Source organism: Procambarus clarkii, chromosome 42, assembly GCF_040958095.1.
Source record: "Procambarus clarkii isolate CNS0578487 chromosome 42, FALCON_Pclarkii_2.0, whole genome shotgun sequence".
Lineage (NCBI taxonomy): Eukaryota > Metazoa > Arthropoda > Malacostraca > Decapoda > Cambaridae > Procambarus > Procambarus clarkii.
Window position 1 is genome coordinate 9,569,908 of NC_091191.1, and position 18,079 is coordinate 9,587,986.

The 18,079-nt window shown below is 43.4% G+C and overlaps 2 protein-coding genes across 2 annotated transcripts in view; one reads left to right on the forward strand and one right to left on the reverse strand.

Moving 5' to 3' along the window:
* The window catches only part of LOC138373598 (uncharacterized), a 179,993-nt gene that overhangs the window by 74,042 nt on the left and 87,872 nt on the right, over positions 1–18,079 (reverse strand). The gene's annotated exons all lie outside the window — the stretch shown is intronic.
* Positions 1,381–18,079, forward strand: part of LOC123750214 (neuropeptide CCHamide-1 receptor) — a 43,074-nt gene continuing 26,375 nt past the window's right edge. The window contains exon 1 of the mRNA XM_045732334.2: positions 1,381–2,742. Coding sequence (XP_045588290.2) covers positions 2,450–2,742 — 293 coding nt within the window. The 5' untranslated portion in view covers positions 1,381–2,449. The remainder of the gene's footprint in view (positions 2,743–18,079) is intronic.

Consider the following 18,079-nt stretch of genomic DNA (forward strand, 5'->3'; position numbering starts at 1 on the left):
CCTACTCTGGTGTGTGAGTGCATGCGTGTGGACAAACTATACAAAACATATTTTAACTTTGCCTAATCCAGGTTAAATTTAATTAAGAAAAAACCATGATTTTATAAAAAAAAATTTTTACACCAGAGAGAGGATAAGAGGGATGGTGGTGGGGGGGGATGAGGGAGAGGGGTGAGGGATGGGGTGAGGGAAGGGAGAGGGAGAGAGGGGAAGGGGAGAGGGGAGGGGATGGGGGATGGGCGGGTGTGCCATAAATTTGTGCCTCTTTTGAGCAATCAGTGCCACGGAGCGACATAGTTTGAGAGCAGCGCTGTTATAACGACCCAAGAGCCGTTAGGTCACTGTTATAGTGACCCCAATGTCGTTATGTCACTGTTATAGCTCAACAGTGACTTTCAACTTCCCTCGACAGTGAAGAAAAACGAGAAATATTCGTGTTAGAATCATTAATCTTTCCCTTTCGGTCATATTCAACAACATATATTTACAAGAAAGACTGATGTATATATATATATATATATATATATATATATATATATATATATATATATATATATATATATATATATACTTTGAAATTACTTCAAAAGATAAAATGAAAAATGGAACACATTTGTGTGTCAACATTTAGCACTGGGCTGTGTCTCTCTGGCAAAAGTTTTATCCAGTTTAAACGAAAGTTTGCCAAGCAGAGTAATACGAGCCCTGCTCCAGTTTCTGTGTTTCATTTGTGTTTGGCTGTATGTTTAAACAGCTATAAGCTTACCACATTTCCACTTTATGGAGAGAGCTCACATTTCCCCCCCCCCTCTCTCTCTCTCCCTCTCTCTCTCTCTCTCTCTCTCTCTCTCTCTCTCTCTCTCTCTCTCTCTCTCTCTCTCTCTCTCTCTCTCTCTCTCTCTCTCTCTCTCTCTCTCCCTCTCTCTCTCCTCTTTTCAACACATTTGAGTTTATTTAGTATAACTGAATGTGATAAAAGTTTCTCGTTATCACATTTAAGTCACATAAACGAACTTTTATCAAGCAATTCGACGGGCCGACCCAAACGCATTTTGTGAGCACACTCACACCCACTTTTACACCCACTTCTCGTCCCACATCCACCTACTCTTGTTCAGACCCTTCATCCACAAATACTCCCTCAGCTCTACTCTCTCACTAACCCCATACTAACCACATCTCTCACACTCACTCGCACTCCCACACATCCACTTGGACACCCACTCGAGCCGTGGGTGTCTGCGTTCGAGGAGTAAGGCCGCATGAACTCTCCCTCCCACCCTCTCATCTCTCTCCTCTCGCCAACAGTGCCTGCCTGCCCGGCCTGGTGCCACCGCTGGCACTCCCTGGCACCCTACATTCGCTCGTCGGCCGCCCTCCTCGACGCACGGGCCTTGCCTCGCCTCCCGTCTCAGGGCCATCACCACTAACCTTCCAGTGTCAAGTTTTACTACTATTCACCGATTTCAGTCTCAATACTGTCCTCCGGTGCCAATCTTCAGGGCTAATCTCCAACAACTTCTTATAGTGAAGCTGGCAGTTGGTGGTCGTTCACTCACCTGTGAAGGAGTCCTCCTAGTCCAGGGCGTTGTGTCCGGACCCTCAGGTAGTGACGGAACTCTTAAACATTGTGTCTCAAAACGTTAACACAGAAAAACTACAAATATAACTCTCACCCTGTGTTTAAACTGTGTTCTCTTAATATTTAACATATATAATGACTTTCACTGAGACTTGTTTTGCGAACTGAAAGAGAACAAGAAAGATTAGAAGGAGAGAGATGGAAGGAGAGACAGAGAGAGAAGAAGAGAGATAGAGAAAAAGAGAAAATGGCCGGAAAATGGACTTTCCTCCCTGGGTGAACAATAAGTTAAGCCGTGACTCTCGGTGCTCGAAACACTTAACTTTTGAAGTGCGTCTTCAAGTGCCCCGTTAGAAACTACCTCCAGTTACATAGCGGCGTTGTTATGTTTTGACCGAGCTCTAGACCTGGTAACTACAACTACCATGTTAACTTACAAGTAATTGGCGCCCTTGGTATAACGAGGGGGTTGTTAATCTCGTAAATAATTATTCATTTGAGCCACCTCACTGTTCGTGTTGGGGCTCGGAGCGCTCTTTCTAAGGTAGATAACGAGGATGTTCAGTCGGTGGGGATACTGGCCATTCTTGGATGCGAGTTAATGACCGCACGCGGCAAACTCTATATATATATATACTCTCAAATATCAGCGAGATTAAGTGAACTGTTGTTGCTCTCACACCGCTCATGATATCTACTCGGTGTGTAGATGTTCGCCCTCTCCTTCAGCGGATGTTCGCCCTGCTCTTCAACATCCGACACAAGCATATAAAAACATCATCATTCTGGTCAAAAACACAAAAAGCCAAACTTTCCCGGTCTTAAAAGTCTGAAGTATCTTTTTATTTCGTCTTTTTTAACGAGAAAATGGAAGATTCGGACACGAATCACGTGATATGGAACACCAACTTCACCAAAGACTACGCCTCTTACATCGACTTGTTTACGCACGACAACGCCTCTATCGACGCAATCCTGAACGACAGTCGGTTGTCGAACTCCTCGGAGGCGGTGGAGGGCGGGAACGCGACGGTCTACACACCGTACGCCGAGCGCCCGGAGACCTACCTCGTGCCCCTCGTCTTCGCTGTCATCTTCGTCACCGGCGTGGTGGGGAACGGCGCCCTCATCTTCATGTTCCTCAAACACCCGAAGCTCAGGTGAGTAGTCCTCTCTACGGGCGGTGTTCTACTGACGGGAACGGGCGGGTCTTCTCTATATGGGTCAGTCTAAATATTTTGGAAGTGTAATAATACTCTCTCTCTCTCTCTCTCTCTCTCTCTCTCTCTCTCTCTCTCTCTCTCTCTCTCTCTCTCTCTCTCTCTCTCTCTCTCTCTCTCTCTCGTGCACAAATCGTCGTGATGAACACCTTTGTGAATATTATATAATTTGTAATAAGCGTTGCAGAGTATGGCAACTGAATTCAATGTTGACAAATATACTTGTCAACATTGAACCGAATGACTGTATTCACCTGGGTATTCACCTAGTTGTGCTTGCGGGGGTTGAGCTTTGGCTCTTTGGTCCCGCCTCTTAACCGTCAATCAACTGGTGTACAAATTCCTGAGCCTACTGGGCTCTATCATATCTACATTTGAAACTGTGTATGGAGTCAGCCTCCACCACATCACTTCCTAGTGCATTCCATTTACTAACTACTCTGACACTGAAAAAGTTCTTTCTAAGACACACACCTGTGTGTGTGGATATATAAATTTATCCCTTCTGTTCAGTGTTTACCTGTTCTTTGGTGTTCATCTATCCTTCAGAACTCACCTGTAATTCAAGGATTACCTGTCCTTCCATGTGGTTGTGTAGGATTAAGTTCACTCAGGTTAGGTTACAAAAGGATATGATTAGTCAAGTTAGGATAGGTTAAGTCGGATTAGGTTACGATAGATCCAGCTACAGTAGGTTAGGTTATAAGCTAGGTTAAGTCAGGTGAGGTTAGGCTAGTTGTGTGTTAGTTAGGTTTGTTTTATAGAGTAGTTATGACGGTGTTGTATACTTTCTCAGGTCGTAGACCCGACTCCAGTCAGGAAATTAGGAAATTTCCTGTCATTGTGGTTCACCTATTGTTCTCCATCACAGGGGGGGGGGGTGTCTCCAACACAGGGGACCCCTCTCCATCACAGGGGATCCCTCTCCATCACAGGGGATCCCTCTCCATCACAGGGGATCCTTCTCCATCACAGGGGATCCCTCTCCAACACAGGGGATCCCTCTCCAACACAGGGGATCCCTCTCCATCACAGGGGATCCTTCTCCATCACAGGGGATCCCTCTCCAAAACAGGGGATCCCTCTCCATCACAGGGGACCTCTCTCCAACACAGGGGACCTCTCTCCATTACAGGAGACTTCTCTCCATCACAAGCGAACCCTCTCCAACACAAGGGATCCTTCTCCATCACAGGGGACCCCCCTCTCCGTCATAGGGACATCCCTCTTCCTCACAGGGGATTCATCTCCATCATAAAATTTGAAATTCTTTACTTATTCATAAAGGGGGGACGGTTTTGTAAAACAATGAATCGTTTCATACAATCTGCTTCGTTCACAGGGCAGCGACATACCTCTACCTCCTCTCTCGCCAGCTCCAGCTGGGACACTGAGGTTAGGACACTCGTAGGAGAGTCTTTATAGCACATAACCTAGACAATAATTCCACTTCAAGGGTCAGGTTCCGTTCGCTTCAGTCTTGTTCAACAACGGAGACGCCATCTTGGTTAGAGAACAACGGAGACGCCATCTTGGCTAGAGAACAACGGAGACGCCATCTTGGTTAGAGAACAACGGAGACGCCATCTTGGTTAGAGAACAACGGAGACGCCATCTTGGTTAGAGAACAACGGAGACGCCATCTTGGTTAGAGAACAACGGAGACGCCATCTTGGTTAGAGAACAACGGAGACGCCATCTTAGTTAGAGAACAACGGAGACGCCATCTTAGTTAGAGAACAACGGAGACGCCATCTTGGTTAGAGAACAACGGAGACGCCATCTTGGTTAGAGAACAACGGAGACGCCATCTTGGTTAGAGTTGTGGTCCCCTCATTGCTTCCCCTTCCCCCATCCTCCCCTCATCCTCCAATCCCCATCACCCTCCAATCCCCCATCACCTGCCTAGTCTCCTGTCGCAATTTATCTCTAGGTACTATATATTTCCTCTCTGGTACCTTGATTTACCTTCAGTTTGTCGACGGGTGCGTGGCTGCTTCCATTACTTCTTTGTTCTTGGCGGGCGCAACGACTTTCAATATAAATGTGTAGCTTGTATCCGGCGATCGTAAGTGCGTGTGTTCCATTAAGTGCGGAGCGGGGCGCTCGGAGGGGGGCTGGGAGAAAAAGCTTTCCATGTGGTGTTTACCAGCTTCCATGTGGTGTTTACCAGCTTCCATGTGGTGTTTACCAGCTTCCATGTGGTGTTTACCAGCTTCAGGCTTCAGCTGAAGATTAACGTGGCTGTTAATTCTCATCTCAGCAAACCCGTTTTCTACGGCAGAGAAAACTGCGTTATGTGCAACCTGCTCTCGCACAAGACATCATTTATATATGACTTATTGCTTATAGCACTATTTCGCTTATAAATAAGTATATATGTGACATATTCCAAGCAACATCCTATTGCGTTCGCGTTTGGGGCTTGTAGAATGATATCTGGGGCTTCTTGAAGAGTGTGTCACACATATGATGTACAGCTCTCCATTCTTGGCCTTTTCGATTGGTAATTACTTCCTTACTTAATGTCCTGGAATTGAAAAATTAATGATATTCTCATTCACTCACGAAGACTTACACTGTACTACAACTCTACTCCGGTCCTTGTCAGGGAAAGATTACAAGGTCGAGGACCAGAGGGATTGACGGGATTGCTCGCCCGTCAATCAGGGTATAGGACCAGGATATAGGACCAGGATATAGGATCAGGGTATAGGACCAGGGTATAGGAGGGGGGTGGCTATTTTAACATTACAATATACAGGAATAACTCCTCTATGCTATGAATACAAAGGGTCTATGTTTATGGCTATGTTTATCACATAGCCATAAAATATTTATTGCAAATTTACACATTATATATATTTTTCAAGTTATTTTTCTATGACCAAATCCACAAGGGCCGTGACGAGGATTCGAACCTACGTCCGAGAGCATCCCAGACGCTGCCTTAATCGACTGCGCTACTATACGGTCAAAATATTATTATTGTGTCGTGTAGTGTAGTGTTATTTTTCTATATTTTGTTTTATATTTGTCATAAACCGAGAGGAACGATCGAGTTTATAATCGCTTATTGAAACAAAAGAGAATCGTAGGGCTGTTAATTCTGGGGTTGTTAAGGACCATCAAAAGAAAACACCTTCGTAACTTTTATAACAAGAACATTCAGCGCCGCCAAATAAATTATTCAATAAGAACAAAGTAATTAAAGTCCCCCCAAAAAAACACACCAAAGAGTTTCCTAGAAAGACCAGAGACTTAACTCAATGTCCAATTCGTATAAAAATATAACACAAATTTCGAATTAGTTTGCCACAATTCTCAATATTATTGTGTAATTTTTTTTTAACTGTTCTAAATAACTTTATTTTGGATGATACAGATCACTTGACACAGACCAAATATAACAAATCAGGTGACATACAGTAGATCATGTAAATCAGGTGACAAAGAGCAGGTGACACAGACCACATTAAGCAAATCAGGTGACAAAGATCACATTACGCAAATCAGACGACAAAGAGCAGGTGACAAAGACCACATTACGCAAATCAGGTGACATAGAGCAGGTGACACAGACCCACATTACGCAAATCAGGTGACAAAGAGCAGGTGACACAGACCAGATCGACGCGTCGTGATAAGAACAATTAAATCAAATTACAATGCTTTTCGGGGCCGAATTAAACATTAAAAATCTAGATAAACCTTTATTTCAACTGAAGAGAAGCGAGAACAGAAAATGTGGAGACGGTCCCCCGTCTTGAAGGTGGACACAAACGACACTTCAAGACATCGTTAAAGACTCGCTGGACCTCGCAAATACCTCGTTAGCGGCCTCAGGCTTCTAACGACCGATGCCGCCAAACAGCAATTTCAGGACGAATTAAACAACCAAGATGCTATTTGGTATTTTCTTTTTCACTCTCGTGAATAAAGGATGTTGATGACTGCTGTCAGGACGATAAGACCAGCATCCCAGCAGGCAGATAAGACCAGCATCCCAGCAGGCAGATAAGACCAGCATCCCAGCAGGCAGATGAGACCAGCATCCCAGCAGACAGATGAGACCAGCATCCCAGCAGACAGATAAGACCAGCATCCCAGCAGGCAGATAAGACCAGCATCCCAGCAGGCAGATAAGACCAGCATCCCAGCAGACAGACAACGTAGCAAAAACGTGATTTTCACTATCGCAAAAGTTGTGGTTTTGATGTCTCCCAAACGTTTAAATGATATTGTCCAACTGTAGTGTGCCATCATACATATAATGCATGTTTGGAGAGGCCTGACTTTGGGCCCCGGGGGGTGGGAGGGGGTATTGTTCCCAAGATCCATGATCCCTCAATTGCAGCTAGGGTTCGAACCCGTCAAAGGTGGCAGTGAGAACCGATGTAAACTACATATATTAACAAGTGATCGTTATAAAACACAGTTACGTTATAAAGTAAAGTTATCCGATATTACACTAAGATCACTGAGCGAAGCTAGCGAGATTTCTGTGAAATATCCTGAAAAAAAAACATACTCCAGGGATATATATACACCGTGAGGTATACTACATTATATACAGTGTATATAGACTGACACTTTACTATAGTCATGAGCATAGTAAAGGCTAAAGTTAACTTGCTGGTTGGTCAAAAGACTTTTGTGGTGGGTATAAATAACCGTGTAGAGGTTAATAGACCATAAGCTCAACACCAAATAAATCCTTACGGGCCACAGTATATGAAATCTCCACACCCCAGAAGGATTCGAACCCAGACAGCCATTGTGTTGTTCACGTGGCCCCACCATGTGAGGTGATTCGATGACATATCTATGCCCAAGTTGACCACCGAGCGCTGTCGGATGTTGGATAAATAGTCTCGCGACTACCAACATTTTTGTACAGTCAGTGTGGTCTTGTGGTTATTTAAGACTAGATAATTACGAGGAAAAAGGGATAATTCAGTATGACTATAGCCCAAGAAAGGATTTTTTTTTTATACCACAGACGTGGCCACACATTTACAATGCTAAGCAGCATATATACATTTTCTTCTGTCCTCCATGGACAGGGTTAGAGACCCGTTAAACATGTAATTTAGTGATTTATTGAACAATCAACCACAGAAGGTGATTGTAGTGCTTTTTAAAATGCTAAGGTAACCTACAGACATTAATACACAGATTTACGTCTGGCCTACATAAACAGTGTTCGAGGTGTCTTTTTACATAGTCATTAATGTGCGTTTACAAAGGTGAAATGCAATTCTGACCAGCTTCCACATGCCCTGTAAACAAATACATATATACCTGCACATATTCACATATATATACATACACCTATGTCTCTCCTACTTTGGCAGGGTAAGATAGCTTCTACAGAAACTAGTGTGATGCAGATGATGAGTCACAATAACGTGGCTGAAATATGTTGACCAGACCATACACTAGAAAGTGAAGGGACGACGACGTTTCGGTCCGTCCTGGACCAATTCTCAAGTCGATTGTCGACTTGAGAATGGTCCAGGACGGACCGAAACGTCGTCGTACCTTCATTTTCTAGTGTGTGGTCTGGTCAACTAGTGTGATATTAGACACTTAATCACCAAAGGTGATTAAGATGCTTTTACAAGCTCAGGTTATATAGTACATGCATTGTATAACAGACTGAATGTGAGGCCATACTATGAGATGGGATATGGGATTAGAGTGAAGGAACTATGCCCAGCCACTGAGGGACTATTGGGAATCGAACCCCGACTATGCAAGAGAAAGGGAATGTGTGAGGATTGGGGAAGGGGGAGTTTAGCACTCAAGACGTGTTTGTACTCACCTAGTTGTGCTTTCGGGGGCTGGGCTCTGGCTATTTGGTCCCGCCTCTCAACTGTGAATCAACTGATGTACAGATTCCTGAGCCTACTGGGCTCTATCATATCTACATTTGAATCTGTGTATGGAATCAGCCTCCACCACATCACTGCCTAATGCATGCCACCTGTTAACTACTCAGACACTGAAAAAGTTCTTTCTAACGTCCCTGTGGCTCATGTGGGTACTCAGTTTCCACCTGTGTCCCCTTGTTCGTGTACCACCCGTGTTAAACAGTGTATCTTTATCTAACCTGTCAATTCCTCTGACAAGGTACGGGCTCCATGCTGGGGCCGCATACTCCAGGATTGGTCTTACATATGTGGTATACAAGGTTCTGAATGATTCCTAACACAGGTTCCTGAAGGCAGTTGTGTTGGTATCCAGCCTCGCATACGCCGCAGATGTTATTATTTTGATGTGGGCTCCAGGAGACAGGGTTGGTGTGATATCAACTCCTAGATCCTTCTCTCTGTCCGTTTCATGAAGGTCTTCATCTCCCATTCGGTATCCTGTGTCTGGTCTCCTGTTTCCACTGCCTAGTTTAATTACCTTACATTTACTCGGGTTGAACTTTAGTAGCCATTTGTTCGACCATTCATATAGTCTGTCTAGGTCATCTTGTAGTCTCATACTGTCTTCCTCCGTTTTAATCCGTGTGTGTGTGTGTCCGTCCGTGTGTGTACTCACCTAATTGTGCTTGCGGGGGTTGAGCTCTGGCTCTATGTGTGTGTGTGTGTGTGTGTGTGTGTGTGTGTGTGTGTGTGTGTGTGTGTGTGTGTGTGTGTGAGTGTGTGTGTGTGTGTGTGAGTGTGTGTGTGTGTGTGTGTGTGTGTGTGTGTGTGTGTGTGTGTGTGTGTGTGTGTGTGTGTGTGTGTGTGTGTGTGTGTGTGTGTGTGTGTCTGGGCTTCCTCGGAGGTTAACAATGCAATATTTCCTGGTTTACTGCCTGCGTCTACGTGAAGCGGGAGAGACTGTTGCTTTCTTCCATTCATTTGTCTCCACGCATTTCATGAGTGTCGCTCTGTTTCAACAGTCACGCCCTGTTTCAACAGTCACGCCCTGTTTCAACAGTCACGCCCTGTTTCAACAGTCACGCCCTGTTTCAACAGTCACGCCCTGTTTCAACAGTCACGCCCTGTTTCAACAGTCACGCCCTGTTTCAACAGTCACGCCCTATTTCAAGTGCCTCACTCAATTTCATAATTCTCAATCAATTTCAAGAATTCCTCCTACTTTTTCCAAATCCCTCCCTATTTCACGAATACCTTCATATTTTCTCACGAATTCTTTCCCACCTCCCCCTTCACCGAGTTTCGTCCCATTTCGTGGAGATCACCGTATTTTAACGAATCCCCACCTCCTAAGTCTCATTTTGTCATTCATTTCACTCCCTATTTTATTCGTTTCGTCCTATTCCCTCTCATAGGAACACTCGAGCATTTGGAGTGCTGACGGTATATATAGGATGTGGAGTAGTTAGCTAACTACCCCAAATCCTATATATACCGTCGCGGTTGCACTTAGACAGGAACCGTCCAACAACCCAAAACCGTATGGATTCCGTGTGGGTATCCTACACCGTCTATTTAGACGGTGTATCTATCTAGAGGTCCCGTATATTCCCCCCCCCCCCCTCCATCCCTACGACTTACTAAATATTCAAGAACTCGTATGTGATACCATCAGCATTAGGAAATAAAAAGGATGTTCTTCTACTACTTCTTCCCTTCGTTGGTTAGGCCACAGACATATGACTATGTAGGAATCAAAGTCAATTGTAGAACTCCTTCTGGCTCATGCGAGGCAGTTCTAATTGCCTCATGTGAGGCAGCTTCTATTGGTCCAATTTATTTAGTCAGGAACAGTTCTCGTAGCAATAACCGTGGCATTTACAAAATACCTTGTAAAGACTGTAATAGATTCTATGTAGGGCAAACATCCCAAGATTTGAAATTTAGAATTTCGCAACATATTCTGTAAGACATGGCCAATTGTCTAATGCTTTGTTTGTTCATTTGTCGGAAAGTTCTCACCAAATTGACTGGCAGATGGCTTCTTTAATAACGAATTATAAAAAAATTTCAATAGAAACATTATTGAATCTGCTTTAATACAAATTACAAAATCATGCAATTTGAACATTAGCAGTGATTTGTATTATTTAGATCCATTTTTAATTAATCAGTTAAAAAACGATTTGAGTAAGATCATTGATACACATTTATCTCAATAATACCTTATTAATATTCTCTTATATCATTATTCTCTTATGTTTGTGAACAAAGACATTGTTTCTCACCTCACCTCTTTCCTGTCTATATATCCTCTCCACTGAATGGTACATCCATCCTTCTGAAGATGTATTATTAAATACGAAAGTACTTAAGGAATTTGTTTTGCCTTAATCCTCCCTTCGTGGTCTGACATTGTCACATTGTTCATCACATGCTATCTTGAGGTTATCTTGAGGTTATCTTGAGATGATTTCGGGGCTTTTAGTGTCCCCGCGGCCCGGTCCTCAACCAGGCCTCCACCCCTAGGAAGCAGCCCGTGACAGCTGACTAACACCCAGGTACCTATTTTACTGCTAGGTAACAGGGGCATAGGGTGAAAGAAACTCTGCCCATTGTTTCTCGCCGGCGCCTGGGATCGAACCCAGGACCACAGGATCACAAGTCCAGCGTGCTGTCCGCTCGGCCGACCGGCTCCCACTAATGCTAATTTCTTCGTGATTTTTACACACACACACACACACACACACACACACACACACACACACACACACACACACACATATAATTATATATACTATTTTACAACCATGTGCACAATGCACCACCAGTGCAATTATCTTCTCAGTGGCACATTTCCCCTTCTCATCAGAAGGGGAAGCGGTTCCCCTCAACAGCGAACCAGGATGGGGAAAACAGTTCGTCCCATTATGAAAATTACGAAACGCATTTTATCTAGGAATTAGATGCCAAATATACTCTTTTTCCCCTCTCAAGGCGCAGTGGGATACACACCCAGGCAGGCAGCGAGGGGTCTGGCTGACGGCCGGCACTAAATGGTACAGATGAGATTTAATTGCAATAATTATGTAATTACACAAATGTTTAGATAATATTGGGATGATACGTGAAAGGTAAACGGAGAGAGAGAGAGAGAGAGAGAGAGAGAGAGAGAGAGAGAGAGAGAGAGAGAGAGAGAGAGAGAGAGAGAGAGAGAGAGAGAGAGAGAGAGAGATCAAACCCTAGGGGCTGGCAGTGAGAATAATTATATGCGGTTTGATTTGTATAATTTTTGAAGGGGTTAAAGGCAACGATAAATCAAGTCTGACGTAATGTGTTCAGAGTTGAAAGCTTTCATTGATAGAATACTGTAATGGGTGTGTTAGTGTGATTTATTATTAATATCATTATTAGTATTTTTTTTTTTTTTGAGATATATACAAGAGTTGTTACATTCTTGTAGAGCCACTAGTACGCGTAGCGTTTCGGGCAGGTCCCTGGAATACGATCCCCGCCGCGAAGAATCGTTGTTGCAACCAAGTACCCATTTTACTGTTGAGTTAAACAGAGGCTACAGTTAAGGATTTGCGCCCAGTAAATCCTCCCCGGCCAGGATACGAACCCATGACAAAGCGCTCGCGGAACGCCAGGCGAGTGTCTTACCACTACACCACGGAGACTCAAAACATATACACACTAGGCTTACACACACACACTAGGCCTACACATACACAGGAAAAACTTCTTCCAAAACTCAGCAACACTTACGGGTCCCATAAGTATGTTCAGTGTTGGGAAGAGTTTACGATAACAAGTATGGAATTAAAATCAATATTAGTCGTCTAATAAAAAACAAGTTCTCGACTGACTTCCACGTGGTGAGGGCAAATTTGCTCACTTTATTTAGAATCCTCAGAATGTATGCGGCGTAATTTAAGAAAAATGAAGACGTCTGCCTAATTAGTAAACCGGGATCCTCACTATCACATTGTCTTCACCTTTTATGACATTGTCTTCAAGAAAATAAGCGTCGAGGGACGAGAAGAAACTAAGAGCAACATAACCGAATTAATTAGAGAAACTCTACCTACTTAAGGAAAGGTGGGAGGGGGGAAGAGGGAGGGTTCCCCACCCACAGAGTGGAAGCCATTAACTCAAATATAGCAGCAATTGCCGTGGCAACCTTGTTAGGAGGTTCACAGGTGGGCGAGCGTTGCCCTTGGGGGGGTGCCATGGGGGTGCCACCGTCATTTCATTAGGCTGGACCAGTGCCACTCCCTAGAGACCAAGGTTAAGACATGATGAGCGTGCAAGCGTGCAAGGAGCTGAGACTATATATATATACACCACTCTCTTACTACATCTGTTACGGGCTCACCATAGCCCGTGCTACATGGACACTTCGTCCTGAGTAGCTAAATCTTTAACAACAACAACATACTACATCTACCTTGTTGTGGTTTTACATCTCTCTCATTCGTCTCTCACTTGTGTCTCACTTTCCTCGCAACTGTCTCTCACCTGACTCATCTCTCTCTCTCTCTCTCTCACACACATTAAACTTACACATATACATTATAGTCTAACTAAGTCAGGTGTCTCACTAGATCATGGCAATCCTTGCGTCAAATCCCCACACTATAGGAATTTGACGCAAGTCCCTATAGCGTTGACTAGACTTATACGCCCTCAACTCAGACCATTATTGCGTCAAACCACTTGCAAAAAAGAGCCACATTTACTTCTATAATACACCGTTATCTGCCTCTTTAATTACCGTTTGATTTTAATGGCCACGTTAGTTAGCCATTGCGAATAATGACACCACCGCCGGCTTCGGTAATTTAGGAATTAAATGCTATAAGCCGACGATTTTTGCCGGCATTAATACCTGGTGATTATGTGGTAAACTCCAGCGGTCTACACTCAGTGTATACTGGAGTACCGGGACTGCCCAGAGTGTATGCTGGAGTACCAGGACTGCCCAGAGTGTATCCTGGAGTACCAGGACTGCCCAGAGTGAATACTGGAGTACCGGGACTCCCCAGAGTGTATACTGGAGTACCGGGACTGCCCAGAGTGTATCCTGGAGTACCAGGACTCCCCAGAGTGAATACTGGAGTACCGGGACTCCCCAGAGTGTATACTGGAGTACCAGGACTCCCCAGAGTGTATACTGGAGTACCGGGACTCCCCAGAGTGTATACTGGAGTACCGGGACTCCCCAGAGTGTATACTGGAGTACCGGGGTACCAGAGACGTTGTGCTTGGAGATTGCGTCTGACACAGCTCCTGGAGTCATATTTATTTCACAAAATCGCGAAAGTCGAGGTCCCGAACTCCGTATTAATTTTAGTAAGGCTTTGTTCAAGTCTTTTCCAGGAGTTACTGAGAGAGGGGCTGTGATGTGGCGGCCACACTCAATATAACTGACACATCAAAAGTTGCAATGTGTATTCGTGATGTAGATGGAGTTATACAGGTAAGAGAAAAGTTGATGGAATTGAGGCCAATAAAGGGAACGCAGCAGGTGGTGATATCTTTGTGGGGTTGATGGTAGAAGCGCTGGAGGAATTAGGCGTTGATTGGACAAAGGCCATGAGTCAGTTACAGATGGAGCATCGAAAATGGTGATTTGGGAAGATAAGTGTGTGTGTGGGAACTGAATTAAAAAAAGGAAAAATTACTAGTTGTGAATGCCAACTGTCAATTTCGCAATTTCCATTGCATTATTCATAGAGACGTATTGAACACTTAACCATTAGCGATGGATAATGTCATGGATGTGGTCGTAAAGACTGAATTATATACGAGCATGAAGTTTTGACCACAGACAGTTCAACTGCTTTTGGGCAGTAAATAAGAAACCCTCACAGACTGTCATTTTATAGTGTTGTTCGGTGATTAAGTCGTAGAGCTGTACTGAGGCGCTCTAATGAGCTGCATGATGGTAAACAGATGTTCGTGGAACACAAAGGAACGGATGTGCACGAATTGAAAGATAATGAATTGGTTCGAAATCTTTCATGGTGGGTATCACAGAACTCCTAAAAATGACCTGAAGATAAAGATGCAAGGACGCAATAAATCAGAGTTTTATAACACTCTTCGTGACTTTGTGAGGAAACTTCAACTTTCTGAAAGACCAATCATAGAGTAATCTTTCAAACTTTCCAATCTTGAAATACCTGAATGGTCATAACTGAATCTGATGGCGATGCCAACACCGAACAGTACTGCAACAACCTTTCTAAATTTGAGAATGTGTTTCACAAACGATTTACTTACTTTAAATTCATTGACGATAAAAATTTCTGTATTTTTCGAAACCCATTCTCTCCTTGTGTTGATGAGGTGCCAGAAATTTTTCAGCTGAAAGTAATCGATTTACAATGCGATTCTATTTTGAAGGAAACAATTTTTGAGTGTTATGTTGGGAAATTTTATCAATATATGGAGAAAAATTATCCCAGGATCAAGTATTTGACTTTAAAAATTATGTGCATGTTTGGAAGCACATATATCTGTGAACAAATGAACAGAGCACATATATATCTCTTTTTTGGTAATGAACATTAACAAATCCGTGCTTCGGTCTGAGCTTACTGATCCACACCTGAATACAATGCACACCTGAATACAATACTCAAGGATGCTGCATCTTAGTCACTTGCTCAAGATACTGATGCACTGTGCCAGACCAGGAGATGCCAAGCGTCAGGAAGCAACACTACCAGGCAATAGCTAACTGTTATTACAACTACAGTATGATTATTATTGCACAAAGAAATGTATCAATGGGAATAGCTCTAGTGTATCAGTTGAAGCCATTCGGAGGGGGATTCGAACCAGCAACACGAGTACTCCTAAGCGCAAGCCTTAAACCAGTGAAAAACGATACTTTTAAGTACTTTAACCTGGGACTCTACTGAATCCGGTTCCCGGAAAGGGGGCCGGTCGGCCGAGCGGACAGCACGCTGGGCTTGTGATCCTCTGGTCCTGGGTTCGATCCCAGGCGCCAGCGAGAAACAATGAACAGAGTTTCTTTCACCCTATGCCCCTGTTACCAAGCAGTAAAATAGGTACCTGGGTGTTAGTCAGCTGTCACGGGCTGCTTCCTTGGGGGTAACATTGAGGACCAGGCCGCGGGGACACTAAAAAGTCCCGAAATCATCTCAAGATAACCTCAAGATAACCCACCAGGGGTGTTGAGGTATCAAAGTGATACCAAATCAAGATTTCAGACATTACAGGCGTGTACTCTAATGTGGTACAGGAGCTCCTCCACCAAACGCTCCCAGCAAATGCACAAGGGAATCACATTAACGTGAAGTATCAATGATAAAATCAACTTGGAGCCATACGAACCACCCGTCCACACATGCTGATGATGAATGGCATGCACGGATGCTGGGGAAGAAATGATGAAGTTACCCATGATTCGTTTTCATCCCCCTCCCCTCCCACCCCCCCCCCTCCCACCAAGGGGACGGGAAGTGTATGCTACGACCCCCCCCTCCCTCTGTAGTCCCCGACCAGCCCCTCGTAATGCAATGACCATCTCATAAACGTTATGGTAAGTCCCTTGAGGTACACACTCTTACAAGAACATTCTCACGAGAACATCCTCACAAGAACACTCTCACAAGAATGAGTGAATCTTCACACGCTCTCGAGAACATCTTTGCTTTTGAGAGACTGACCATAACGCCTAAACTATATACCTATTCAACCCATCTTCTTGAGGTTATCTTGAGATGATTTCGGGGCTTTAGTGTCCCCGCGGCCCGGTCCTCGACCAGGCCTCCACCCTCACGAAGCAGCCCATGACAGCTGACTAACACCCAGGTACCTATTTTACTGCTAGGTAACAGGGGCATAGGATGAAAGAAACTCTGCCCATTGTTTCTCGCCGGCGCCTGGGATCGAACCCAGGACCACAGGATCACAAGTCCAGCGTGCTGTCCACTCGGCCGACCCATCCTCCTAAAATGATAGCACTTACAGCAAATTCTTGTTTATACGTACAAAAATGGACTCAAATTTCACATTTTGTATTATTTTCGAAAGTACTTTGTACTTACGAAATAATGTCAAAAAAACAAATTTAAAAATTCCTGTCTAGTATAGCACTTAAATACTATAATAGGCCTAAAACAGCTTTTATTAGGCCTAGGAGCGATTGGGCAGCGTCTGTTATGTTATTCAGTAACATTTCCAGCTTTTTTAGAGTGTCATTTGGGGACAGTAAAAACGTGAAATTTTTTAGGATCCAACAGTATATTTTCGTATCATATCAGGAGTATCATATCATATTATTTTGTATCATATTATAACAGCATCATATTAGGAGCATATTCCGCCCATGTGAGGCAGCTCTTTCAACCTAAGCAAATGCGTTTATACGAGTCCAATCTTATCTTGAAGATTGGACAAGCGAAGATCCAATCTTCGCTTGTAGATTGGACAAGCGAAGATCCAATCTTCGCTTGAAGATTGGACACATTCTGTCAAACAATCGCACGTCAGTCACCCGGACACAATCAATTACCCTATTTCCAAATCTATTTTTTCCTCAGATCTTCTCTGTATGTAAACTTAACCAATTTGTACCCATTGTTCCAAGTCGTATTTTGTGTTGGTATAATGAACACCTTATTAATACCTCCTTTGTTATACCCCGTATACCCGTACGTATATATATCAATCATATCACTCCTTAATCTCTGTCTTGATAGAGAATGTGAACTACGCGTTCTAAATCTGTTATCATAAGTGAGATGTGTAATAGATCGTCATTTGATATCTTTCACATTCAAGGGAATTTATGGCCATTCTACAACACGATGAATAAAACTGAACTGTATAATCTAAATCAGACCTAACACAGGAAATGCTGTTGTTGTTAAAGATTCGCTACCTGGAACAAAGTTCCAAGTAGCACGGGCTATGGTGAGCCCGTAATGCCGTAACACAGGAAAGATTAAACTGGTTAATAACTTTAGATGTATTATTATGTCTAAGACTTCTATATACGAGTCCCAATTTCATATCTTCCTTATTCCATATATTTATACATAGATACTTATGACTTAAGATCTATACTAAACATGACTCTTTAATATTTTTTTCCTTTTAGATTTTTATAATTACAAAATATCTAAACATTACGTAGTTCACGGAAAGGCTCCGTACATATGATACAGTTTGACCCGACAAAATACACAATTCTTGGGGATACAATATATGATTCAAAAAAATTATTAAATTCAAAAAAATTCAATTCAAAAAATTAATGAAACTGTTCTTGTTGAGCAAAGCTCTATTAACTCTATGTCAGTGTTTAATACATTGGAATCTCCAACTATCCCTCTCCAACAATCCACTGATCCAACCTTCCA